The following is a 27,314-nucleotide window of genomic DNA, read 5'->3' as shown; positions in this document are numbered from 1 at the left end:
AAAGGTACTTTCTTTGATCTTTGGAGAATTTGGGTGGGGTGAGGTTAAAATCTAACCCAAGGTCAGCTATAAACAGCAAACTTATAAACAGAAACTTATGAACTTCCCTCTTGAAATTCCCAAATAAAACAAGTAATGAGTTGTCTACATTACATAAAGGCCTGTAAAAAGATATTAAAAAATCGGGTGGAGGATCAACCCTGAACTTATATTGACTCAGTCTGAACCTGTGACTGCATGTTTAAAATGACTCAGTGTGTACAGTTTGTGCGTGTAGGCATGCAGTTGCACTTCTGTTTCGTATTGAAATATCAGGAAAGAAAAGGATACTGGTGAACTGACCATGGGTGACTGTGTTAAATCTCTGTGGTTGGTGAGGGTGTTCCATTTCCAGAGTGCTCCAAACCTCAGCTCGGGAAGCTGTAACTTGTGAGAGAGATCACGTGAAACTTTCACAGTACTAGTGGAGTTTTTTCATTGAAGTTTTGTAAGGCTTTAGAAATATTATTATTAACATCAACGTGTGTTGTGTCTCTTGTTCTACCTTGAAAGGTCAAAAAGGGTGTGTAAGGGTCAGCAAACTAAACAGGACTAAACATGGCTGGATGCAGGCTGTGTTAAATCCCCCAGTGGTGTTTTTGATTGTCTAAGAAAACTTGATGTTTAACAGTTGCCATTCCATTTAGTCTGATGGCATCTGTTGGGCTTTTACATTACATTACATTACAGGCATTTAGCAGACGCTCTTATCCAGAGCGACTTACACAACTTTTTACATAGCACTTTACATTGTATCCATTTATACATTTATACAGCTGGATATACTTTAAGCAATGCAGTTAATACCTGCTCAAGGGTACAACGGCAGTGTCCTTACCCGGGAATCGAACCTGCGACCTTTCGGTTACAAGCGCAGTTCCTTACCCACTGTGCCACCTCCCACTTTTAGAAACACTTATTACACCAAAGGGGTGCCAAAGACACTTAATTGTCTCATATATTCAGAAAATATTAGCTAATCTTGTTAGCCTTCACTTTCATTTGAAGTGAACTGCTCTATTGGAACTGCTTTGAAAAAAACACGAGCTTCTTATCGACGCTGAGAAATGATCCTCTCCATTCTCTTGCTGTGCTCTTCACTGCAGTCGGACATTTAATCAATGCCTGAACATGTGACATAATTATGCAAATAATCAGCTTTGTAGGTATACAGGCCATGTGATCTCTCTGCAGTTCATGATTCATATGCAGCACGTGAGGGAGCACATTTGAGCATGTTTTCTTCTGATGGTAATGTGCGATGACCTCACACGTCATGAGTGATTTGGCCTTTCATCCCTTCATCTTTGTTTTTAAAAATGCATCTCACCCGAAAAGCAAATAATTATTTTTCTGTTTAGAATCTTGGGCCGGGTGCAGTACAACAGACCTTGTCTTCATCTTTCATGTACAGCTGAGCACGTACTACTGTGACAGATCCAGTATCTATGTAAATGGAAAGCTGTTGTTCTATCTTTTCATAGTAAGCACAGCAAATATAATGGGTCTTCTGAATGTGGGTTTTTTAAATATCGGCTTAGCGCAGGAGTAGCGAATCAGTATCTTCAAGTATCTGTTGCGGTGGGTCACCGAGCCAAGCACAAAACAAAATTATGCTCGTACAATTGGCTTTTGACTTTCCAAAGACATTTTCAGCAATAGATCCGCAGTTTTTATTTTAGGTGAGGCAATCAAATTGTGTATTTAATGTAAGTTCAAAGGTCCATTTTTGAGAAGTGGACGACATAGCTCAGGAGGTAAGACCGATTGTCTGGCAGTCGGAGGGTTGCCGGTTCAAACCCCGCCCTGGGCGTGTTGAAGTGTCCTTGAGCAAGACACCTAACCCCTAACTGCTCTGGCGAATGAGAGGCATCAATTGTAAAGCGCTTTGGATAAAAGCGCTATATAAATGCAGTCCATTTAGCAAGTGAGTGCTGTGTGAACTGAAACTGTTAATACTGTAATTAGTTTTTAAGTGATTAAAGAACTCTTGGGTGTTGCATAATACATAAAAGAAAATATTCAGGCTACAGGGATCTGTGCTATCTCATGCACTGTTTTTCTTGTTAACTATACTATTGTTTAGCCATCTGAGAGGAAACCGTGGTTGTGACATTTACTGGGGGAAAACAAAGCTGTGGTAGCAAAGCTAATTAACTATGCAACATTAAAAGCTGAAAATTGAACAAAGATTCACCATTTCAAGATTTTTTGGTTTAATGAAGTGCACTTCTGTACTTTAAAAAAAAAAAAAAAAGCTTGCTTTGACATATTTGGTTATTAAATGAAACCATTTTTTTCTAAAAACCATTTTAACCATGCATCTATGCTGTTACTGGATATTTGCAAAGGTCATGTGCAGTCCATGAATATAACCACTGTTGAGTGGATTTACAATTTACACGATGCAACTCAACATACACTACACTTCACTAAATAGCCACAAACAACAGGATGGCTAGGTTAGTTTGCGAAGTACCACTTAACAGAGCCTACAGAGTTCTGGAAAAGGTTCTTGGGGACAGATAGGACCAAGATTCACTTTCATGTTATCAGCGTGATGGCAAGAGGAAAGTGTGGAGGCCAAAAGGAACTGCCCAAGATCCAAAGCGCCCCTTTTCATGTGTGAAACATGGTGTTGGGGGTGTTATGGTTTTGGCATGTATGACTACCAGATACTGGCTCACTTGTCTTCATTGATGATGTAACTGCTATTAGCAGCAACAGAATGAATTCTGAAGGGTACAAAAGCATTCATCTGTTTGAGTTCCACCAAATGCCTCCCAACTCATTGGAAGGCACTTGATCCTACAGAAAGACAATGATCCCTAAGACAGAATAAATGTTTTTTAAATCTAAAAAATAATTGACTGGCAAAGTCATTCACCCGACCTGAATCAAACAGAACGTGTTTCATATGCTGAAGAGAAAACTAGCCCACAAAACAACCAGGAGTTGAAGATTGCAGGCCTGGCTGTGTGTCACAAGAAGATACTCAGCACCTGGTGATGTTTATGGGTTACAGACTTCAAGCAGTCACTGCATGCAAAGGATATGCGACAAAGTACTAAACATGACTGCTTTCATTAACTTAACATTAATATTTCCCAAACATTATGGTACTTTGAAATGGGGGCTATGTATAAAAAGTGCTGTTATATCTATATGGTGAAAACACAGTGTATAAAAATACCCTTAAATAAAAGATCAGAATCTGCTCTTTAAGCAGAGCAGATGTGGAGTACAGAGCCAAATCAAGAAGAAAAAAACTGTCCTAAACATTATAGAGCTCTCTGTGTGTGTATCTCTCTCTCTCTCTCATATAAACATAAAATTGACCAAAATCAGGCCAGCAGTGTCACATGTAGGTCAAGAAATAGCAGCAATAAAGTGTAAATGGTTACTGCTCCCTAATTAGATGACAACAAACCTCCTCACCCCCTTTCAAAAAAGAGACTGGCATACAAATATCAAATGGTTTAATACAGCATGAAATGCATGTCTCAACATTTCACAAATTTTAGAATTTTAAGGCAAAAATCTGGTCTGTTTATTCCTTAGGATTTGATGATATGCATATATGTGCAGTATGGCCCTCACTTTGTTCTCAATGTACAAAGAGTAGACCTGCTAAGGTTTGGTTAACAAAACTTCTATTGTGCAACAAGAGTACCGAGACATAGAAGATCTCAGCAACTTGCACTCTGTAGGCAGTACATAAAGAAATTATTTAATTATTGTATGTAGTACATTATTGCACTTTCTAATAAATAATTTACCACAAAAGACCAAGTTTTAAAAAAACAAACAAAAAAAACGTCAAAAGCAATTCCATTCAAATGAGAATTATTAAAAACATATTTAACAAGAGTAGTTCCTCTCTAATGCCTAAAAGAAATGAAAATGATTTATATACCAGATAATCGATTTAGCCATTGATATTAATCCGACAAATTTAAGGCATATTCATGAACAGCAAATAGTAGGAAATAAATATTATGTGCGTCCTTTGACCCTGAGGTGTTACTGTAAACACGAAGCCTTCCCATTAATAATAACAAATATGTACAACTCTTGACCGCTATGAAGCGAGAGCACCTTAGAGCAACATTATCAGCACTTAAAGTGATACACGCAGACGGGGTGCACAACTCTGGTCCTGGAGGGCTGGTCTGCATGGTCATTTTTGTTCCAACCAATTGCGTTGGTTTCACTCGTTTTGACAGCTTTACAGCTCTATGCCGGTTCACTCCTGTACCTGAGCACAGTAAAATCTCTAGGACACACATGCAGTCTACGGTTGTCAGCGTTTATAAAAAAGATGAAGATATGCGTGAGCTTATTAAATAATTATGAGCAGAAGTCAGCACAAAATCCTGGAAACAGATCAGCCATTGTTGTGCACCCCTTCTCTATTCCTTTGTTTGACAAGTTTTAGACGGGGATTATTTTAGTACTTTTTTTTCCAAACATGCCATTATGCTCATGCTAATTCACATTAATTAATTAATTAATTTATTTATCTGACATAATGAAAGTTGATAAAAACCTAAGACTGGATATATATACTTTGCACCGCTCCATCAAAATAGTAGTCATCAAATAAAACAAACCTAATATTACATGAATGCCCCTGCCCCTGTTGCTTAAAGAGAAACACTCAGGGTTGAATTGAAATGTTTGTCTTACAAATAAAAGAACACATAGACACCTAATAACTGCATGTGTGCCTTTGATGATGTCATACTCTTATGCACACAGCAGTATAGTCAGTTGGATCAAAATTGCATACTATACACTTCATGTAATTATCAGATGCAATTACATGCAATTACAAGGAGCTGACTGCAGCTCACTATCCCATTCTGTGTAAACTAGGTAGTGTGTCAACAGTTCTTGCCCTCTTCCTGTTGGCTGGGCTGAACTCAATTCCTTATTCTCATCTTTGAGAGGAAACTAAACAGCAATACTTTCCTAAAGATGTAAAGTCATAACTCTTTCAAGTGGATCCAAGTGAAAAAGTACTATACTCAGCATACTTGATATACACTTTATCCTTAAAGGTATTCTGAAGTACAAAATAGCATACTTCAAGTATACTTCAGCATACTATTTTTTCATATATGGGGATGCATATCAGTGAGACATGTTATATGGTTCATTTTTAAGCTTTATGGGCTGGTCATATGGGAAACAAACTATTGTATAAGACATTGAAAAAGTTTTCCCATTCAAAGTAGCTGTAAATCAATGTCATTCAAGTAATCCGTCACAAACTCTGCTATTCACTGCAAAATGACACTGATCTGGTTACTAGTAGTTAGCTTTTATTTGGCTAAATATATAATTACCTGTGTTGAGAGCATTCTGCCACAAATTTGCTCTCAAACACAGGTGATTATGCTCACAAAATGGCATTGCTGGTGATGACTGAGGTGTGCCCCCCCCACTACAAATTGTAACCACTACAAATAATGGTATGACTCTTTCCTTTCATTTTAAACTAAGTTGATTCACATACGTTGTTAAGTTATCATTCTTTGTGGTTCTGGGACGTTCAAATCTAAACATACAGCAGAGATATTAATTTGGAGCTTACTACGTAGAGACTATTCTTTTTTATGCAGTGTTTCTCAGATTATACCCAGGATACCAGGGTCTGGATGGTGAGCCAGGTGGCGCAGTGATGGTGAGGGACTGCGGTCTCTCCGGCCCTCTACAACCTCAGTGAATGTTCAGTTTATGGAAGTGGTCAAAGGTGGCACCCAAGGCCCAACTCGCCTCCACGTTATTTACTTTCTTGGTGAGCTGCGGAGGAAAGAGAAAGGTGAGGGACGGCCATTCTGTTCACACGCTTCAAAGATTTACTTTTAAGATCGTTGTAAACAGTGTTAATTATATAGGTCTAAAAACTTCCCATTTTTCTCTGTGATTCAAAATGGTTTGAATCAATTAGCAGCTGTGCCCCACCCTCCCACTCCCCTGGCATAACAAGACCGATTGTTTTCCCATTTCCGACAGGCTCCTGGTCACAACTGGCCAATGACCCATCTGAGGAATGACCAAGCGAGCTCCTCCAAATGGGGCGACATAGCTCAGGAGGTAAGACCGATTGTCTGGCAGTCGGAGGGTTGCCGGTTCAAACCCCACCCTGGGCATGTCGAAGTGTCCTTGAGCAAGACACCTAACCCCTAACCCCTAACTGCTCTGGCGAATGAGAGGCATCAATTGTAAAGCGCTCTGGACCTGCACAGTCCCATTTTGTGCAGCTAAGCTAATAGCTAAGCGGATAGAAAGTGGGCCACCAGACGCTTACCTGCAGGACAGTGTTCTCCTTGAAGCCGAAGCCCTCCTTCAGCAGGCAGGTGATGTAGGTCATGTCCATGCACAGGAAAGGGCTGACAGCGGCGTACTTGGACATTTTATTGCAAACTGAAAAATAACGCGTTACCCTTAGAAGCGAGATAATGCTGGTTGGCATGTTCTGCTTTGTGAGTGTGTGTGTGTTTGCCTGTGTGTTTCACTGGTTACTTCATTCCATTTTTGCTCTTGTTCAGTTTACTTTGTCTCAGACAACAGATCCTTATCTCCTTTGGTTTTCGGTGAAGTACTGTGTGCTATTTGAAAGAACTTGACAGAATATCAAGGATGCAAGTGCTCAATTATTCTGGACCGAGCAGAGATTCTTCTGTGCTGAATGCTTCCAAATGAGATGGAATTTCTACGGACTATCGTTCAGGTTACTTAAGTAAGTAATTTTACTCATTTTACAAGTGCGAATGAACATTTTTGAAGTCAAGCAGGAGGCCTACTGCTCCGATGCAGTCTAACGTCCTGCAGGAATGCAGCCCGGACGCTCACCTTCTTTGGCCCTCTTCTTGAAATCTCGAACTTCTACCGCCCCTCCTTGAGAGCCGTCTGAAAAACAAGCCCCAATCAGCAAACATTTTGGATTTCATACAACACTCACGGTAATGCAGTTCTGTTACGCATGTAACCTTCCTAAAGGTTTCCTAAAGTACACATTACGTACATTTTTGTGGGCATACAGTATACCACTTCTACATGTATAGCACTCATAACAGACTGGAGTGCTTCGTGACAGCTCCCATAAGCCTGGATTGTGTACAAAAGAGAAATAAAGAACATAAAAATATGTGAAATAATCCCAGAACTAGTGCTCTAAAATGAGGCATGATGAGTTTTTCCTATGGTAAACCATAATACTATATAATGATTTACGTTAAGGTACAGAATGACAACGAATGCCATAAACTAATGATACATTAAACCTCAAGACGTAAAACGTAAGAGGAGAGAGCAGTCAAACCTCCAGAAACATGTAAATGAAAAGGGAACGTCACTTAAATTATTTTACCATCATCGAGCGCTTTTCTCATTTATACCAGTTTGGGGACATTGTCACTTGGCTTGTGTGCCAGAGGTGGCGCTGTTGTGAGTGGTTTCGGGGTCTCACCGATGAGGCCTGCGTCCACGGCCCTGTCAAAGTAGTAGGAGAAGGCGTAGAAGACGCTGTTCCCTCTCAGCTCCATTGGCTGGTGCACGATTCCCTTCACCACTTTCAGGACCTCCTCGTAGCAGTGCTTGTACCCCGAGGAGCCTGAAGGCCCAAGGAAAGAAATACCACAGAGTTCAGAGCTGTGCAATCCCTGTTAACCCCTTCGTGCAGATGCCAAATTTGGCCAATCGTCACCCTTTTAGGCAGTGTTCTATTTCAATCTTTAAACACCAGATGTACGCAAGCATCACAGAGACTTGGAAAACGGCTTAAATGAAGCAAGACAATTTTACCATTTACACTACGTACAATACTGAGATTAGTTTACATTAATAATTTTGGTAAAAATAAAGTGCCACAAATGCAATTATCTCGCTCAGTTTGAAACAAGTTTAGCTGCAGGAGCACTGAATGTCTCAGCTGAGAAATCTCAGGACGCCAGCTTCGGGCCACTGGGGCCTTGTGCAAGCAGGTTAAAGAGCTCCTCACAAAATATCAATAACATACACAAGTATACAATATATGTAGAGTGATAACCTTTTTTTTTAACATGTACAGAGAGCTATAAGCCATATATTTTAGTAAGAAGTTATCCTTTTTCACAAAAAAGGTCCGAAATGACCAAACAAACTCTTAAATAAGATCTTGAAATGAATTCTACAAAGGTAATACATTCAGGAAATGAACACCAAGGTAAGTTTTTTTTCTCCCCAGAATACATTATATCACACAAAGTTAACAAAGGGTCTTTACAAATATACATTTTAAATGTAAGGCACAGTACATAAGCCAAACATATTGATGGAGCTGTACATTCATCACATAATAATTACTGTATGTAAATGGCTCATTCTGTCCTTGCACAGGGATACTGTGCACTGTGCTGATATCTGAACTGTCTTAATTGAACATAATGAAGACAAAGCCAATACGCCCTGATGTGCTCTCTACCCGAATGAACATAAAATGTTCACGTTACCATGCTGTTGCACAAACGTAACGGAGGACACCGCGAGTCAGCAGATTTGGGAGTCAGCAAATTCTCTTTGGTCTCCCCAGGCATCGCGCAAAGCCCTCACCACCCAGAAAAAGGAAGCGTCGACCTTTGTCTGGCAGGCTGATCCTACTGGAAAAGCACCCAGCACAGCCCTCTGGGTAATCGAGTCTTTACTGCATTACTCATGGCTCTATGGATCAAACCAGTAATTGCACTAAAGAATTTAAAAACAAGCAATTAGTGACAAAGGTGTGGGAACGCGGGCATTACTTAAGGTGCTGACCATATGGTTTAGCCTTAAATCACACCGTTTGCACCGCTGCTGCTCTCCGATTGGTCATGTCTGGGCCACAGAGGCCAAAAAGTACTCATTTACATTCTGGCTCAGCAAATCTGTGTTTCTTTTTTTTTTTTTTGTGTGTGTGTGTACGTGTGTGTGTGTGTGTGTCTGTGTGAGAATTCAACTGTTCAGCGGTAACAGGTTCTCACAATGCTTTATTATTAATTACCCAGCAACTCACAGGGCCACCGGAAACATAAAACGCACATCACAAAAGCTGCAAAAATTGGTGTACGGGAACAGACAGTAAATCATTACTCCAAGTCATACGGTGCAGCGTCACTCTTAATGGTGGAGACGTTGAGGATAAAATCAATTACAGATGAGCATACACCAAAGGAGCAGAGTATGCTAAAAGGCTCTCTTAGTCTGAAAAGCAGGCGTAGTCCTCACCAGCCTCCACACCGCTGACTTTGTAAGTAATCCCGCCAAAGGTCCAATTCTCGCTGAATTTCTTTGGCAGGCAGGAGCTTGTAAAAACCCTCCACTGTAACCCTGAAGGGAAAAACCCAAAAGTGCATAGTTGGCAAGGTACTGTGTGTGATAATCATTTTAAATGCAACAAGAGTTGAAGTCACACAGATAACATCCACAGTTGGACTCATAAGCCACAAACTACAGCTTTAAGTGTACATTTCCCAGGAAGTGAGTTACCCATACCCATCGATATCATCCCTAGTAATTAAACAATAAAATGTGGGGTTTGCATGTGAAATGATAGAGAATGCATTTCAGACATATAAATGAGCTGTCCATAAAGATTAAACGGCTGTAAAAGAAACTTTTATTTTTTATTTTTTAGCAATTATTAGTCAGCAAGCACTAGCTTCCACACAAAACGAAGAAGCTGTTCTAATGGCTGAGTAACATGTACACTTCCTTATATGTCAGAGAGTCCAAGTGTCCAGCAATTGGCTACTTTAATAAGATGTTGTTATTGGCAGATGCGGCTAAATGTCCAATGGGGAACATTATTGATTGTGGGACTGGAGTATTTGTGACAGGAATAGGCATAGGACAAAATATGAAAAAGAAATGCAAAAGAATCGATGTTTGGTATTTATTGTGTGGATGTGTGAAGCTGTATCTGAATTCTGTGTGTTTACATGAGGTGAGAAGGTACAGAAGAGCTGAGAGAGGTCACTGTGGTTATTTCTGTAGGAAAGCCTGCAAAGTGCCAAACTCTAGATGCTGTACAGGTATGGGATATTATGGCATACCTGCCATCCCAGTAGTATTTTACCTTTAGCAACACTACTGTGTCTAATGACAATGCTGAAAAGCCATTGGGTAATTAAAGTCATGTGGCCATTCACATCAGCACATTATTATCCAGCAGCCATACCACCACGCACTCTGCTCCTGCCGACTGGCTGAAGCTAAGCAAGTGTGGGCTTGGTTAGTACTTGGATGGGAGACCACCAGGGAATACTGAGTTGCTGCTGGAAGTGGTGTTGGTGGGCCAGCAGGGGGCAATCTTCCCTCTGGTCAAATAAACCCCGGGGACACTGTGCTGTAGGAGATGCCGTCTTTCGGATGAGACGTTAAACCGAGGTCCTGACTCACTGTGGTCATTAAAGATCCCATGACACTATTCGCAAAGAGTAGGTGGTTGTCCAGTGTCCTGGCTAAAATCCCAGATCTGGCTCTCGCAATAACTTGCCACCTAATCACCCCCTGATATAATTGGCTAAAAAAATGTTCTCTCCCTCCCTCAGTGGCCAACAATAGAGGATTGTGGTTGTACTGGCCAGCTCCTAGGTGTGAATGTGTATGAGTGTGAAGCAGGGAGTTGCTTCACACTTCACAAAGAGCATCCGTGCTCAGCGAACCTACCCCGGGTAAATAGAGGTTAAATAAAATTTAAATAAATAAAAAACAATTATGTGATATGTCAGGTATATACAGTTAGATTAACTGTTTGCCCTTAAAATACACTAGCCCTGTGTGATGTGCATCACAGACAAAAACTCAAGTAGACAATTCAATGGATTCAGCATGTTTTAAAATAGCCTACCTTCAGCTCCAAGGGCACCAAGGGTTGCCAGCCGTGCTGCTTTCAATCCGTTTCCAAGGTAACTGCGGGTAGAAGGAGATCAGGACAGCAGTTCCATATGGGTCACACCACAAACATTTACAAGACAGCTCGAGCCAGCACAGGTCATCCCCTGGAGCGCCACCAGGTGGCGCTTCTTCCCCCGCCGCTGACACGCTTCATGCAGATTAAAGGATCGACAAGAGGAGTCAGTCTGGCGCCGTGAGACGGGGACAACACTGCTGACCAAAGCCTCCCCTCCAGATTTAAGCTAAAAAATAAAAAAATGTATAATTGCGGGAAAGAATATACAGTGCCTTACAAAAGTGTTCAGACCTTTGCGGTTCTCATTTTTCTGGAATGCAAATGACAGGTATTTTTTATACACTTTATATTTTTATACAAAACTCTCAAGCTCAAAATGAGTTGTATGACAGCAAAATAATTAAAAGTAGGATGAAACAGAAATATGATGCTTGCATATTCAGACCCCTCAGATAAATAGACGAATGACCTTTCGACCTAATACTGGCATTTTATCAGGGTAAGTCTCTACCAGCTTTGCACAGGGAGTGATTTTTCCCAGTTTCTCTATGCAAATTTGCTCCAGCTTTATTTGCAGTTCTGCTCTAGTTGCAGGGACATCCAAGTCGAGCCACAGATTTTGGATGGGGTTGTGGTCAGGACTTTACTGGCCAACTCAAGGACATTTATCTTTTTATTCTCTATCCTTTCCAATGTAGCTTTACCTCGTAGACCTGCAGTGACCTCAGCCTCAAGTCTAGCTGACTGAAAAAAAGTATTTTTATCCTTTTTTTCCCCGTATACTTTTGATAACCTTATTCCTTAATCGCTGAGAAAGCTCCTTGGTCTTCATTTTTGTCTTCCCTGCAAATTCACTAGTTGACCAGTGATCCTCCCAAAAACAGGTGGCGCACACAGACCGATCAACAAATTTTATGGCTCGCTACGGCGATTATCCCACACCTGCATTATTCCTGAGCTGACGGAGCACAGGGATCGAATGTTTATGCAATCAACATGCCTCCATTTTCATTCCATTTCTGCCCATCTACTTTTTCCCCACTTATTTTTGTTTCTAAAAGAGCGGAGTAGGTTGCACAAATATTAGTTCCTAAGTAATTAGTTCGCAAACAAGTAAATATAAAGATTGAGCAAGGGCCTGCATGCTTTTGCAAGGCACTGTATCTCTCGTTGTTATGGCAGCGTGGGAGTCATGTCGTGGGAGTGGTGCATGCATCGATAAACACAGACAGACAGCAGCATTACCTGTGCGTGTACAGCTGGTACGTGGTGTTGAACATGTCAAACTTAGCGATATAATCGGCAGGAGCTGCTTCAATAGTTTTCTGTAAAAGAAACAATGGAATGTCACAGGACATAGAAGTATATTATGTAGGTGCGTGTGTGTGTGTGTGTATGCATGCGTTATTAATAAAAGACAAATGCTGGAATTGTTGCACAGTAGTAAAAAAATATTCACCTCAGATTTGGGGAGAAAGGTGATTTGGGTCGAACCCCCGCCTAAATCCAAGGTTCCCACTGTCTGTTTGCTGTCTGAGTACAAGTGACCTAGAAAGCAAAATCAACTGCTTAACATCAACTCCACCAATGAATGCTGTTTGAGGAAAAGGTGACATGGCCAGGAGGGGTGCCCATAACTTTGATCATCCTGCCAACACTGTGGTCACGAGTGCAACAGTGAAGTTACAGCAGGCTGTCTGCCCCATTCTCAGAGAATGGCAGTACATTACAAAGCTGTTCCTTCAACCACACCTAAATCTACTTCTGCAAATATGCACTTGTAAGCATGTCATTATAAATGCTATGTGAAATATTAACTGGGGACAGCACGTGTCTTGCAAATAAACCATAAAATAATGATTACTGAATGTGAGAAACAGAATAGCAATAGTAATATCACAGGCTGTCTAGACCGGGTGGAGACACAGGTGGACTCACAACAAGAGAAGGAAGATAGTCTCTCAGCATTCGTAACCTCTCGGGTATACAAGCTGCGTCAACTAAATTTACCACCGAGTCAAATACCCAGTAACAGCCAATCAGCCCCAACACAAGGGGAGTTTTACCTGTCAAAAAATTCACTGTCACCCAGGCCAGGATCCCTGAGGGACAAAAAGATATCGTATCAGAGAAGCGCAATGTTACTCACAATCATAAAGGTCACACAGGGAAAAACATAACAACTTAACAATAAACATAGCTTTAAGTACAGTAGGCTAAGGCAGATAAGGTGGGAAGCGGTTAGCATGACTCTTAGGATTCACGTCATTACTCATGCGTCTGGAGCCGCGCGACGCCCAGGCGATTACAGCCGCCCGCAGCGCAAAAACCGCCTGACGTATTCGGAACGGCGCGCGCGAGCGCAAGCGAGGCTAAAGCCGAGGGGAGGGAGGGCCGCTTGGCGTCGGCCGTGGGCGGCGACGCCGACAGACTGGGCTAATTGCACCATGAGGTAACGCAAGCCCCGCTTAAACACAGCCCTTTCTGAGAGAGCGGGATTAAAAATCAGCGTAGTTCTGCTTCCAAAAGCCTGGTTCGGATCTGGGAATGACGGCACTGCAACATCCAAAGCAACGCAAATCCTTCTTTCAGCTGCTGACCATTCGAAAATACAACCTCTCATTACTCAAGTGCCTGGAGATAAGTGGTACCTACGGTAATTTTGTATCTTAGGGCTATCAAGCTGTACATTTTGTTTGACGGCTTGGTGAGAGGCAATGGAGTAGATACCACCACCAGAAGCAAATAATCAAAGATCAATCGGACTGACCACAAGATCCTCAACAGTACCTTCATTTGTTCCATCCATTATGCTGACGCTGTCATTTGGAATGAAAAATGGAGATTCGGTGAAGACCTGTTGGACCTAGGGACATCACGCAGATCACGCTGTGAATGACCTATCGTTACTCAGACGTTACTACATTATGACATCATTTATAGCAGGGATCTCAAACTCAGGTCCTGGAGGGCCACTGTGTCCACTGGTTTTTGATGTGTTCCAGCACTTAAGTGCTTAATTTAAGCCACTGACTGGCTAAGGAGTCTGGAAACCTTGTTTCCAAGGCCTAAATTGGCTGCTGATTGAAAGGTTGTTACAAAAACCTGCAGACACTGCGGTCCTCCAGGACTGGAGTTTGAGACCCCTGATTTATAGCCTTTATCACTCGGCTGTTATATCACATCATCATTTTGGTTAGCAGCCATTCTTGTTCAGAGCAACACTGCACTTTTTAACATTCTGTCTGTTAGAATAGGCATCTATGTGTCTTGCTCAGGAGTACAACAGCTATGCCCGACCGGGGGTCTATAATGGCCGCTCTAAGGCATTTCTCAGATGGTTTCCCAGATGGTGCAGTACCTGCTCCAGCAGGGCCTGGGCCTTCTCCTCGGGGAGCAGCCGGAGGCCTGCGGTGGCCTTCAGTATGACGGGGGTCCTCTTCCACTCCAGGCGAGGGACCGTCCTCTTCGCCAGCTTCAGGAGCTGCCTCACCGTCTCCCCGCCCTGCCAACGCATGCAGCCGCACCCACACAACACATCAACATTGCACTGAGCCCACCTCGGCTGTTACCATCTCACCGATTATTACGACATCCAATAAGCCACTGGGGATTATCCAGCACCACGTCTGGCCTTTGGGATCAAACCCTGCTCCAGTCATCGGACGTGAGTAAGTAAATAACAGGAGTTGCTATTTTCCGGCGCGGCACGGATTTGATTCGAAACATAACAGCCAACTTTATGATCCGCCCCTGGAAGAAATACCAGACGAATGAATGACGGACATACCTTTTCAGGCGCGTCTGCATAGGCGGACAGTCCAGGCTTCACTGACTGGAACATCTCATTGTCCAACACCGGCAGCTCGTCTTTAAAAAAAAAAAAAAAAAAAAAGAGCGGGAAAAGCAAGCAGGTTATGAGAGAACTAACACTAGTATGACTGATTTAAGCCCCATAGTGTCAACAGGCTGGGAGGACTTCAATGAAGCACATTTTCAACACGAGCGCCTAAAATCCCATATTTAAGCCAAGACAACAAAAACGTCATGTCCACTTAGTACTCCCCTCAGTCCTACCTCAAAATGCACATGTGAACACAATGACTGAAACTGTGCAAAACTGGTATGATTGACAGCACAAAAAATGTACCCAAAACACAAAATATAGCCGCGTTTCCACCGCAGGAACTATACCCCGGAACTAGGAACCTTTTGAGGAACTCAGTGCGTTTCCACCGCAGGAACTAGGGTCTAAATTTAGTTCTGGGGGCTTTGTTTTACCCCCCAAAACGTTCCTGCTCGGGGGGTAGTCCGAAAGTACAGGAACCTTTTCGGTGGAGCTTGCAGCGCTGAACATTTCTGATTGGTCGAGTACTCGTAGCATTTGTGTTGTATTTATTTTCCGCCATTACCCGCCATGTTTGAAAATATGCAGCGGCAAACCAATTTATTTTCATAATAACTTCAAATCAAACTTGTATGTTATGCGGCGCAGTAGGCTACTTTTGGTTATAGCCTGTCAACATCTTGGAATTATAACGTGTGCTCTTCTGTTCTTTTCTTGCTTTAGTATTCCTTTTATAAAATGCTAAGCATTCGTGCTGGGACAGCATATTACGTAGGCTACCAAAACATTCAAACGGATTAATTCGGTTGCTGAATATTTTCTTCCGGATTTTCTTTGTTAGCCCGTTGTAATTGACTCAAAACGTTTGATACAGTTATGTGAGGTATGCGGTAGTTCTGCATAATTAACATTGGTGATACAGTACAAGCAAACTGGAAATCACCTTCCGCACTTTTTATCCGGGTAAAATAACAGGTTAATTCTAGTAATCTTCCCTTTAGCTTTTTCAGACTGCCGTAGTTTTACTCAATTTTACTGCCATTTTTCAATTGCACGAAAAGACCAGGAAGACTATGGACTCGTTTATGGTGCATGGTTCGCATCTGGAGGGCACACTTCGCTGCTCGGCTAGCAGTAGCCTAACTTCGAAGGAAAGCAAACGGTGGCTGTACCACTACTAATTTACATTTTCACGCAAGTCCGAGTTTTCGTTCTATTTTGTCATTTTGCGATTAGCCTATATGGAATTGACGACGAGAAAGTAATAAAACAGCAAATTGTTTACAACGTGTGCATGTTTTCTGCTGTTAATGAATGTGTTTGAGAGGATATATGAAAATCAATAAATACAAAAGTAACCATATATAGTCATTGTTGGTAATCCGTTGTATATAAGTGGAATAAACCCCTCCGGGCTGTCCCGGTTATTAGAAAATAATGTAGGCTACTTCGGTGGTAATATGGGGTTACAGAAGAAATCATATGACAGATGGACCGACGACAACGTCAGTGGGCTAATTTGCCTAATCTTCGCGGTACTTTAGACCCCGGTGGAAACGCAGACAACCATTGGCTGAAGGAACCTTTTAGTTCCTGGTAAAGTAGTTCCTGGGACTGAAAGTTCCGGGTAATTTTGGTGGAAACGCGCTTAAGAAAATCAATTTTAGAAAAACATAAGTAATTCCTCAAAAAGTAGGCTTACCAAAATGTTTTAAAAAACAAAGCACAAAATGTCTCAAAAATGGCCTAAAATACTAAATTAACACTTGCATTTTAGGGGGAAAATCTGCCTCTTTCTACCTCTGGGAAAGTCACACCTTAAAATCTTCAACACAAAGCGCCTTCACTTATCATGATATGTTTTGCCTAACAAAATCTGCTTTATCCTCCCCATTAAGAAAAAAATGCTTTAAACAAATTTAGGTCATCACCAGTGCCAGTGGACTTTTTCTAAAAACTCCACAGGAGCACTATTCGTCCGTCTCACCGACATATCCATGGATGCACTTTAAAACAACACTAAGTGCAAGGAGAGGCCAGTTTAACTTCATCAGCGAATACAAATTCATCATATCCATTACAGCCACAGCACTGTCTAGCTGTGAAAGCAGCCATATAAATTCACGATGCAGCTTCGTCAGTACACTCTACTCCTCTAACATTATCCTGGGTCTCTTTGAAGAGGCCCCGACTCACCGCGGTTCTTCTGGATGAAGGTGTAGACGTGGATGCGGGTGCCGGTGCTGCCGGCGTCGAACATCACGCCGTAGAAAATCCGGCTCGCGTTGGCGGGGCGGGTGACGATGGGGAGGTTGTTGTCCATGCCCGGGAACTCCAGGTTGTACTGCAAGGCCTCGGGCGGATAGTCTCCAGACACGCCGCAGAGAAAGGCTCCCCACAGGAGCAACATCTGCAAAGCCATCCTCGCCTTGTGCTGAAAGGAACTTCTTTACGCTTCGATGAGGTGGGAAACGGGGGGAACTTCTTTCCTTCCCCCGTTCTTCTAGATCAGAGGAGTTGCGAGCCAAAGTCAGTCAGCTCCAATCTGCAAAAGAGATTCCCACAAGTCGATACTGAAAGACGGTGAGAGATAGAGAGAGCAGCCTGCTCCGTCAGGTATATAAAGACTGCCAATTGGCAGTTAGCCAGTCCAACAAAAGCCATCAACCAATCCAGGAGCTACATATATTGCTACCCTGAAACCTCCCTCTGAATGATGGACACTACATACCACATACCTGCATAACAGTTTTGTAAAACTGCAATACATTTGCTTTTCTAGACTAATCTGGCATGCAAGAATGGTGTATGCTATTCAATATAAACCTAACACTAAACGTAACTTTGCAGTGCAACAAGTTACCTGGATCCAAGCTAAATTCATGTGTCGAACAGCTAATTTCCGAAATAAATCTGATTAATTTTGAGTATTAACTTAGTTAAATTTGGGGATGTATCGGTATCAGCCGGTAGTACTGAATTTATTTACCACTAAGATAATAACCAGTATGATGATGCGGCTTACAAACACCAGATAAGAGACACACATGATCTAAATTAAGTGAAAAGGTCACACCCAAAAATTAACTTAATCATAGTCACTTAATCATAACTCAAAAGCTTTAATTGTTTTCATTTCTTATTGATGTCTATGTTTTATTTTTATGTATTTATCTTTACCAGCCAAACAGAAGCAAAGCTATGAACAACTATGTAGAGCTCTATTCTGATGTATCACTCTAGACTGATGAATAATGTAAGCAAGTTTAAATATTTTTTTTATGGAGAAATAAAGTGTATTACACTTATCCTTCATAATTTGTTTGGTTGATTGTTACACTAATTCAACTGGATTTAGCCAAGATGCAAAAGCATACCTGCTACAAATATTAACATGCACTTCTTAAAACTTGTGTCAATGGCACCTTTGTGTACTTCATTCTAAATGTTACTATGAATGAAAAGTAATCTTGTTTAAAAACAGTCACTGATCTGGTCTACAATTCGATTTAATGTATTGTTAATTATAGTCATGATTCTCATCATTTAACTTAACGAGGACCGCACCAAGGTATTTATAAAATATATTGTGAATAACATACAAGATTGAACACATAATACAAAAAAGCATCTAAGTTTCAATCCTTAATTGAATGCATAAACGACTTAAGACAAAACCAAGCCTATGATAATTATCACTTTTTCTCAAAAAACAAAACCTACCCATAAGCCGTCCCTGTGTTTACGCAAGCACATGGTGTACAAACAACACAAACAGCATTACTACAGGACACATAAAATGGTGCATAATAAACGTGCTGTACCCATCGAATCGAAATTTCACAGAGAAACCTAATGCAGTATGCATTCCTAAATTAAACGTAGACTATGCTCAATCGCGAGACGCTACCATGAAATACCATGGTACGACAGATATCATCGCGTCCTATGTGGAAAACATGCAGCCGTTGGGTAACAGTACCTATCTACCAATTCAAAGGGCTAATTTGTGCTTACTTTTTCTAGTAGATTTAAGATCCAAACATACAAGTCTGGTTAATTTTAGTTGGAGTACAGCCTTTCATAGATAACATTGGCTAAGTTACACGCTTGATATTACGTGTAAATATTTGCACTGTGGAGGGATTTCCCCCATATCAAATGAACCACCGGCATAGCCATAGCTATTGCGGTAACATTACGATTTCATAACTACGACTGAACAGTTTGAGATAAGAAAACGTGGCACACTTACCTGATCTTATGACTAATGATGCGAGTTAACATTGTTGCTATGATTAGCTAGCTAACGTTTGCTAACCTAGTTTTCGTCAGTCCGGAGAACATTTCGGATATCGTTTCAAATAAATAAGTACTCAGATAACTTAGCCAGCTACCTAACGAGTGAATTAGACGTAGCAAGTTAGCAACAACTACAGAAAACAAGCAAAAATCTAAAAAAACAAAACAAAAACAAATGACAAAGTCTATCTAGTCTAGCAAACTGGTCAGCTAGCTCGCTGGCCACAATGTTCTAGAAAGAGCTCTGACGTCACTGCATAGCTTTTAGTCCGATACGCAACGTATACAAAGCAAATACAAAGTGTGAGGCTACTTGGTGCTCAACAGTGTTCGCTAGCTAGATAAAGACAGATTGTATTGGCTCATATTCTCCTATCTCGTTACGAATGAAAGTGAAACATCAGAAGAATTTCTCTAGTCAGCTGCCTATTAGCTAAAATATACGAATTTTGCCAAATCCCGTTAGTGGACAGCTAACGTTACCGATAACCGCTAATTTAATTATACCAAAAAGTTTCAGAAGTCCTGCCAAACATTTAAGCACACAGCCTAAATGGAACTGGTCAGACAGAATGCTGTACGTCACCTAAAGTTTCGCCTAACGTCACATTACGTGGAGTACGTTGTCTCTATGGCAACCCTTTTAGCCTTGAACATTACTGGCAAGGTTCTTGTTGTAAAAAGAGTTTAGCCTAACACTATGTTGTGTAATATAATATCATGTTTGTAAAAACAAGTAGGGACACCAAAGGATGTTTGGAAATTATCTGCAGAGCATATGGCATTTATTTTGGCCTGAAAACGCGGAACCGATAGCTCTTAGCTGGACTGATCTTGTCTTAGGTGGTTGCTATGGTAGCAGTCACTTTGGTAACGTGTACACAATCAAGATGGATGCTTTCTTGCACTGGAGTTGCAAGGACGTGGCAAAATGGATAGAATCCTTAGGATATCCACAGTATACGGTAATTTTATTAAATTTTGTTTAAACAGGATTTTGAATTTTTTCACGAACTAAACCAAATCCATGGGCTAGTATTTAGCTACTGGAACTTTCTATTTATTTAGCCTACTATTTCAAAATTGTGCATAGCTGTAACTTTATATCACATGCATAGCATTTCCAAAAAATTTTAAATCAAAATGACTTAAAAAAGTATTGATACTTTCCTTCCAAAAATGTATGGTGGATTGAAAAGGTATGTTGGTGGACTGTAAAGCAGCCATGTGTTTAGGATCTGAAGGGAAACTGATAGCTCATTGAAGCAGCAGAAAAGATGACAAAGACTGTGTGTTAAAATTAAGGTTTTGTTTCATGTCGTTTTCTTCTGTCTCAGGAGTGTTTTACTGAAAACTTTATTACTGGTAAAAAGCTGATTTACATTAACTGCCGTTACCTTCCAAGACTTGGAATCACAGATTTTGAAGACATGAAGGTAAGTTAAGGGGGAGTCTACAAAGCAGGCAAATGTCTATACATCCAGTACAGGCCAAAAGTATTGGGCCACCTGTGTTTTTTAATTTATTTTTGATTTAATTTGAACATTTATTGAATAACAAAACAAAGTATAAACTTTTTTTTTTTCAATTTCTACAATGACACAAAAATATGAGTTTTATTTAACAATGATCTTAAACACAACTTTCCTCAAAATTGCCTCATTTGGCTTTAATTAAAATTAAACTAATTACTGGAAGTCAATCAAATCATTTTGAAAATGGGGTTGGGGGGGGGGGGGGGCGGGAGGGGTAGTCAAGTTGAAGCTCCTGCTGATCGGCAGTAAAGTTTACAGGAGAAGACCAGGAAGTTCCAGAGGCAGTTGACAAATATCTTGTGGTGTCAAGCAAAAGAAACCATTGAAAAACCACAACTACCGGAAGAACTCTAGTGCAGCTAGAGAGCATGGCAGCTATGATCTGCAGGTCTGAAAGGATGTGCATCTGCCTTTTTACAATCTTTTTTTGTCCATTGTTGATAGTGCTTGGCCCACTGACATCTTCTCTTCTTGTGAACAGCACATAGCAAGGGTTTTTTCACAGATATATCCTTTTAGACCAGCAGATCGTAGTTACCTTTTCACTGTAGTCAGTGAAACTGGTTTCTCTCTGCATTGAGTTCTTCCTGTACTTGGTGCAGTTTTACAATGGTTTCTCTTGCTAGAAAACACACGATATGTAGGCCTATATGCTGCCTCTTGATTTTCTTGGCCTTCTACTGTTGACATTACTGCCCATCAGCTGGAACCTTCTGAGAGTGTACTGAACACTTCACCTGGAAATCTTAAGCTTCTTTGCAATTTCTTACTGGGAGTTACCTTCTTGCCACAATGTTTATTAAGTCCTGCACATCTAAGCCAGTTTCCATTTTCTTTGCCATATTTCTTGCAACTTTAGCGCCTATTTAACTTGCACTGCAGGCTAAAGGTATTAGGCTACCTGGGGTTTAAAAAAACTTAAGGTGAAAAAGATTTCACTCAGTTTAACTGCCCATCCACCTCCCTCCCACCCCTCCACCTCCCACTTTGCAATGGTTCCAATAATTCCAATAATTAATTTAATTGTAATTAATACCAAATGAGGCTATTTAGAAGAAAGTCATGTCTAAGATTACTTTTAAGTAAAAGTCATGTTTTGGTGTTTGTGTGTGTCTGAGTGTTTACTGCCACAGCAAACAAATACTGTAACATGTGCCTAACACATTTAAATAGGATGATACATTTTCAAAAAACTGAAGAAGAATTGTTGATATTGAGTATTTCAGTCTGTCAGACGGTTTTCTTTTGCGCAGGCGATCTCTGGCCATGTGCTTGAGCTGCTGGGGATCACAGACCCAGTCTGGAGCAGGAGCATAGCACTCCCACCGCGGGACCCAAGGGGCCTGTATTTAGAAAAGAAGAGTCGCACAGGCCGGTGGGCCGATTCTTTAACCTACACCCAGTTTTTAAAGGATGGGAATAACTGTCACGCACCTGCTTTATTTCCAGATATAAAACGTGTGACCAAAGCAAGGGTATAGTCACACAGCGTTAGTTGTTTCAGATCTTTGTGCTTTTTGTGCCCCTCTCCTCCAAAAGAGAGAAAACAAAAGATTTTTCTTTCCTATTTATGTTGTTTGGCATTCTTCTGAATGGTTCATTTTTAGTAGTTTTGTAATTACCATTAGTATTTTTGAAATTAGTTTATTTTATATCATGTCTCCAAATATGCTGCCAACACTCAATGAACCACGTCATGCTAATAAATCCATTGAATCCTGTGTCTGTTCTTGCTGTTAGAGGGTGCTCTGGAACTTCAGTGTAGTGAGAGCTTGAACAGCTAGTCCAGAGAAGGGGCAGGTAAAAGGAATCAAACAAGAGGAGTCATTAAGTACAAAGTGCAGATGTTATAAATTGTGAGTTTGTGAAATGTCCTGCTTGTCTGACTCTGTGTGCTGCTGTGGGGCCTGGTTGCTGTGGGAAAAGCAGTCCAGTGAGTAGTTTATTACTGGGGATGTGTCTACAGCAGTGGTTCCCAACCCTGTTCCTGGAGATCTACCATCCCATTGGTTTTCACTCCAACCCTAACAAAGCACACCTTATTTAACAGCTATAGATCTTTATGAGGTCCTTATTAGTAAAATCAAGTGTTCCAAATTAGGGTTGAAACAACTACAGGATTGTGGATCTCCAGGAACAGGGTTGGGAACAGACCTGGGTCAAATACGTATTTGTTTTGGATTCAAATATTCTTCTATGCTTTACTGATTTTGTCTGGTGTATTGGAACCAATGAAATACTCTCAAAAAGTGCAAACCCCGTCTTCTCGTCATATTGTCAGGCTCAGTTACACCAGGCAAGATCAATAGAGCACAGAAAAGTATTTGAACCCAAAACAAATACATATTTGACCCAGGTCTGGTTGGGAAATACTGTTCTACAGAATGGCATTTCTAACCATGAAATAAGCTCTGAAGAATTACTACAGTCACTAAAATTCAAGCAGACTAAAGAGTAAAGCAGAAGTAGGGCCATCTGTTCCCCACAAATATGTCACTGCAGGTAAACCCAAAGAGGAGATAAGAGACACTTTGAGCCATGAAATTCACTGCAAAGGAGAGGATGAGAACAGGCACAATAATGGGGGTGAAAGGGAAATGTTTCTATACTGAATTGCTGGAATCTCATCCAATTAACAAATTGCCCACTAGCTTGTTAGGTGTGGTTTGTAATGGCACCTGAATACTATCAACAGCATTACCTTGATAACTCTCCCATTGTGAGCACCACTTACGTCAAATCACTATAGTGTAGTGTTCTTTTGTAAAACAGTGTGCAGTCGTCGGAAAATTGACCTTCACCTAATGTTGGAGGCATTTTTTCTTTTTCTTTTTTTCTTTATATCAGCCATTTATTTAAGTGGAGTACAACTGTTCTCAGAATAATTGTGAAATATTTAGGGTCAAACAAGTGACAACCAGGGGTCCAGTTTTTGCCACTTGGCCACTGCACTGGGCGCCTTACTCACCCTTTAGGATTGGTAACCTATAAACTAGGATTTCCTTGAACAAGAGGTCACCTCTCACCTTTGACCCCTATTACATTCTTAACACATTATATACTGCCTCATTAAAGTTGATAGGTTCCCAGTTTTATTTAGTATATATATATATATATATGTAGTGTATTGCGTTTCCTTTTCATATCATACTGTGTCTGTAGTTTGCTTGCCTCTATGTCTAGCACCTCTGTAGTGTGTCTCTGTATAACACCTCTAGTGTCTGCGGCAAGGATGTCACATTCCTATACTAAATGGCTGCGAGGGTTCCCAGGAAGGGACAAGACCATTTGTCTCCGGCCCGCCACTTAACTCAACCTTCTGATATGTAGGCCATGACTGCAAACGGTATATCCAGACACCACACAGCTTGATCGGCAGAGATTCTCTCAGCGCAGCGCCCGAATGTGCTGGGTCTGCCTCTCCCTTGCGCATCGAATTGAACATCAAATCCTCTGAGGAAACTTTGTCAGCGTGTTCTTCATCGTCCTGCATTTGACTCCACGAATAAGGGCAAAATATCCTAACAAAGTGCATGACAAAGGTAAATGAAAGCATAGTAAACATATGCACAAACAGATAGGAGAGAAAGGCCAGCATTCAAAAGGTATAGTTTACTTTGTGGAGTTTTTATATTATTTCAGTTCTGGTGCATGTTTCCAAATGGCACAGACATGCCTTGTTTAATTAATGTTATTTTAGATACTGAATTTTCTCAGACCTGCTAGCTAAACAGTGGCTGGTGTAAGGGCATTAAAGAGTTTGTGGTATAAAGCAAGAAAATAACTTCACATGAACAAATCTTTTTGTATTTTTTTATTATTTAAAGCACAAACTTGTCGCTGGCCCTATACTAGCCATTACTATACAAGCTGTAACTTCTACAAGTATGTAGAATATCTTTGAACCCCGGCCAATACAAAAATACACCAAAACTGAAATGATATGTTTTTAGAAACTCAAGAATGTGAAATATCCCATTAAGTGCAACTGGGTAATTTAGGAACTGTAATTACCACCTCAGTTTATCACTTTGTTTCTAGATTTTTATTGTTACCATTTTTTAAAGAGAGAGGTCAATGACCCCTCGCACTCACTAATGAAATGAGGCGCCTCCTGCTTATGTGGATTGAGGAGACACTGAGTGCCATGTCCATGTGGACATGTAGCCGCAGTGCATTTAACAAAAATACATGGGATGGAGACCAGCAGGGCCAGAGAGAAGATGCCAGAAGACAAGAGAGAGGTAAAAGGAACAGCATGTGCCAATCTGTTAGCACATTAAATACTCAGTGCAATCAACACCCCTTAAAATGATGTCAGAACCAGGGGTCAAAAAGGAGGCTGCCAACAGGAGTCTAATCTCCGCACTGCAGGGTATGGCTCCAGGATGGTGCTCAGAAGGGTCTGGGACAATTATTTTTGTTTGTTTTTATTTTTGGGAACAGGGCCTCTGCATGACAAACTGTGAGCATTCTCGAAAACATATCGTAAAACTGCGACGGTTTTAATTCACAGCTCAATCCACAACCTAACAGGGCCCTGCCACCCACCCAGGCATGAAAGATCTGGCTCCGGGGAGTCCTGTGATTTCTCATGGGACTTCCTGGTTCCTGCTTTTTTTGAGGAGTGTGAAAGTGTGGTCGTAAAATAGTGGTAAAATAGTGGAAGGGGGTCAGGGTATTGGTCTTGCAACCATGAATATGCAAGCTGCTATCCTTTAGATGCAGTGCCCTACTTTAGTACCTGAGGTTAGCTATTTAACCTACATTGCATAATAGAAATGTTAAGCTTCATAAATGGGTAATATGCTAAATATTCAGAAGACACACACTCATGTGCATCCACACAATCTTAAAGACATTGCAGTAATGTGACATGTTTAGAGTTATGATTGCGTTGTCCAGTATGGGGTAGAAAAATGAAACAGAAAATAAAATATTAATAACAAATCAAAATAATTAATATTAATTTCCTTACGGGTTTTCATCTTTTAATGTCACCCATACTTAGGTACATATTCCCGTATTTAACTGGATCACACACAGAATATCTTGACCTGTCTTGTCTCCACCAGGTGGCACCTCAGAGTATGATTGAGCCAGATGTGATGGCAGAATGCTGTACCGTAATGTTTCTCAAATATGTTTCAGATATTCTGTATAAGAAATATTATTTAAATATTCTGCAAACATTGTCTATTAAATAAAACATGGCATTAAAACACCTTTTTTATGAAAAGAATAACTATAGCTTTCATAGCTTTTCATATAACTATATTAAAGCCTAGAATCCTTTGGTTTGAAACCCAGTGAAGCTAAAACCCTATGTTGTTCTGATAATGTTTTGCTGTTTCAACTTTTGGAGAGGTTATTGCCACTTTGTTGATATTTAGGCCTTGTTTGATATTTAGGGTATTGTTGATATTTAGGCCCTGGTCAGCTGGGCGGTTGATGGGTTTCTGGTCATGTGGGTTGGAGGTGTTTTTTTAAATACTGCGCATATCTCATTCGAGCAGAACACTTGTTGCAGTTACATCATCGGCCAGTTAGCCTCTAGTTTCTATATTGGCTGATGGCAGCAGCGCTCTGACAGCAGCTGCCGCATCATTAATCTTACTCTGGCTTTCCCTTTATTTTGAGCGCTGACCAACACGGCCACACCCTTATCTGCCACAACGATCCAGCTTCAAATATGTCCAGATGTGCACTTTTCCCTTTGCAGTAGCCTGTGCATCTCCTGTCTAAGAACAGCTGTGAACTCGCCTGTGACCGCGTGCACTCGGTGCTGATGGTAGTGGCGTCCTCAGCACAGCACTGAACCTGACGCCCATGTGGAAATGGACCAGCTATTTCAGAATCCTGTGGCACAATCGGCGCAATATTGTTTAATGTGTTTAATCTAAAAGCCAGTTAATGAAATAATCAAATGTGATCCATCGCCAGCTCAAAGCTGGCAGATCAACAATAAAGAAGCCACAGGTTCACGCAAGCATCAGAGTTGAACCAGTGAATTTACAGGCTTACTCTCCACAGCAAAGTTGTATAATTGGTTTTAATTTTAGTTTCCCTTTTGGTAATGTCAAGCCTTGCTTTACCTTTTCTGCAATTATTTATTACTTATTAAGTCCCATTAGAACTCAAACATAGAAGGGTTGAAGATTCCCAAATTGCCTATATCTGATCTACCCATGATGCCTTTTGGCAAAACCAAAACACCCAAATTGACTAGCCTTGGTCCAGACTAACAGAGAACTAACTTTGGACAAAAAAAGAGTTGCACACTTTACTCTCTCTGCGCTGTGTTTACGAACAGCCCTCAGCATGGGAAAAAAAATCAACTGAAGAATAATGTTAAAAACCACAGAAATAAATATCACGAGCTAAAGTAATTGACTCTGACTGAGAAGAACAGAGGCGCAAGGTCACCAATCGATTCTCTCTTTTTTCACACAATGACAGAGCTGGTCAGCAAAGCCAGGAGTATCACAACATTGATTTCAGGTCCTGTTTAATTTGAGCACCAGTGGAAAGGGTAGGAAATGTATGCTGGAAGAAGTTCCCTGTATTTATTACTGGTGTTTTCTTTCCTCCTTGGTTTGGGAAAGAGGACACGCACAACCGTTTTCCAAACAGGAAGTCAACACTCGAACAGAAG

At 41.0% G+C, this 27,314-nt stretch overlaps 1 protein-coding gene and 1 long non-coding RNA gene across 2 annotated transcripts; one reads left to right on the top strand and one right to left on the bottom strand.

Annotated features, from left to right (window-relative positions):
- Positions 1 to 3,501: 3,501 nt before the first annotated feature.
- LOC135257075 (ectonucleoside triphosphate diphosphohydrolase 5-like) lies at positions 3,502 to 19,662 on the bottom strand. The gene is made up of 14 exons (XM_064339497.1): positions 19,078 to 19,662; positions 17,019 to 17,367; positions 14,766 to 14,845; positions 14,337 to 14,480; positions 13,766 to 13,841; positions 13,042 to 13,077; positions 12,435 to 12,523; positions 12,221 to 12,300; positions 10,913 to 10,974; positions 9,289 to 9,390; positions 7,517 to 7,660; positions 6,901 to 6,957; positions 6,356 to 6,471; positions 3,502 to 5,847 (listed from the first exon to the last, which is right to left on the bottom strand). Exons 2-14 carry the CDS (start codon positions 17,242 to 17,244, stop codon positions 5,764 to 5,766), a joined length of 1,296 nt encoding a protein of 431 aa, XP_064195567.1. The 5' UTR covers positions 17,245 to 17,367; positions 19,078 to 19,662; the 3' UTR covers positions 3,502 to 5,763.
- A 157-nt stretch (positions 19,663 to 19,819) lies between these two features.
- Positions 19,820 to 22,380, top strand: LOC135257076 (uncharacterized). The gene is made up of 3 exons (XR_010330586.1): positions 19,820 to 20,089; positions 20,462 to 20,560; positions 21,913 to 22,380. It is a non-coding gene; the product is annotated as an uncharacterized LOC135257076 (long non-coding RNA).
- The last annotated feature ends 4,934 nt before the right edge of the window (positions 22,381 to 27,314 follow it).

The sequence above is a fragment of the Anguilla rostrata genome, chromosome 6 (genome assembly GCF_018555375.3).
Source record: "Anguilla rostrata isolate EN2019 chromosome 6, ASM1855537v3, whole genome shotgun sequence".
Taxonomy (NCBI): domain Eukaryota; kingdom Metazoa; phylum Chordata; class Actinopteri; order Anguilliformes; family Anguillidae; genus Anguilla; species Anguilla rostrata.
This window is presented reverse-complemented; position numbering and strand designations above follow the sequence as displayed.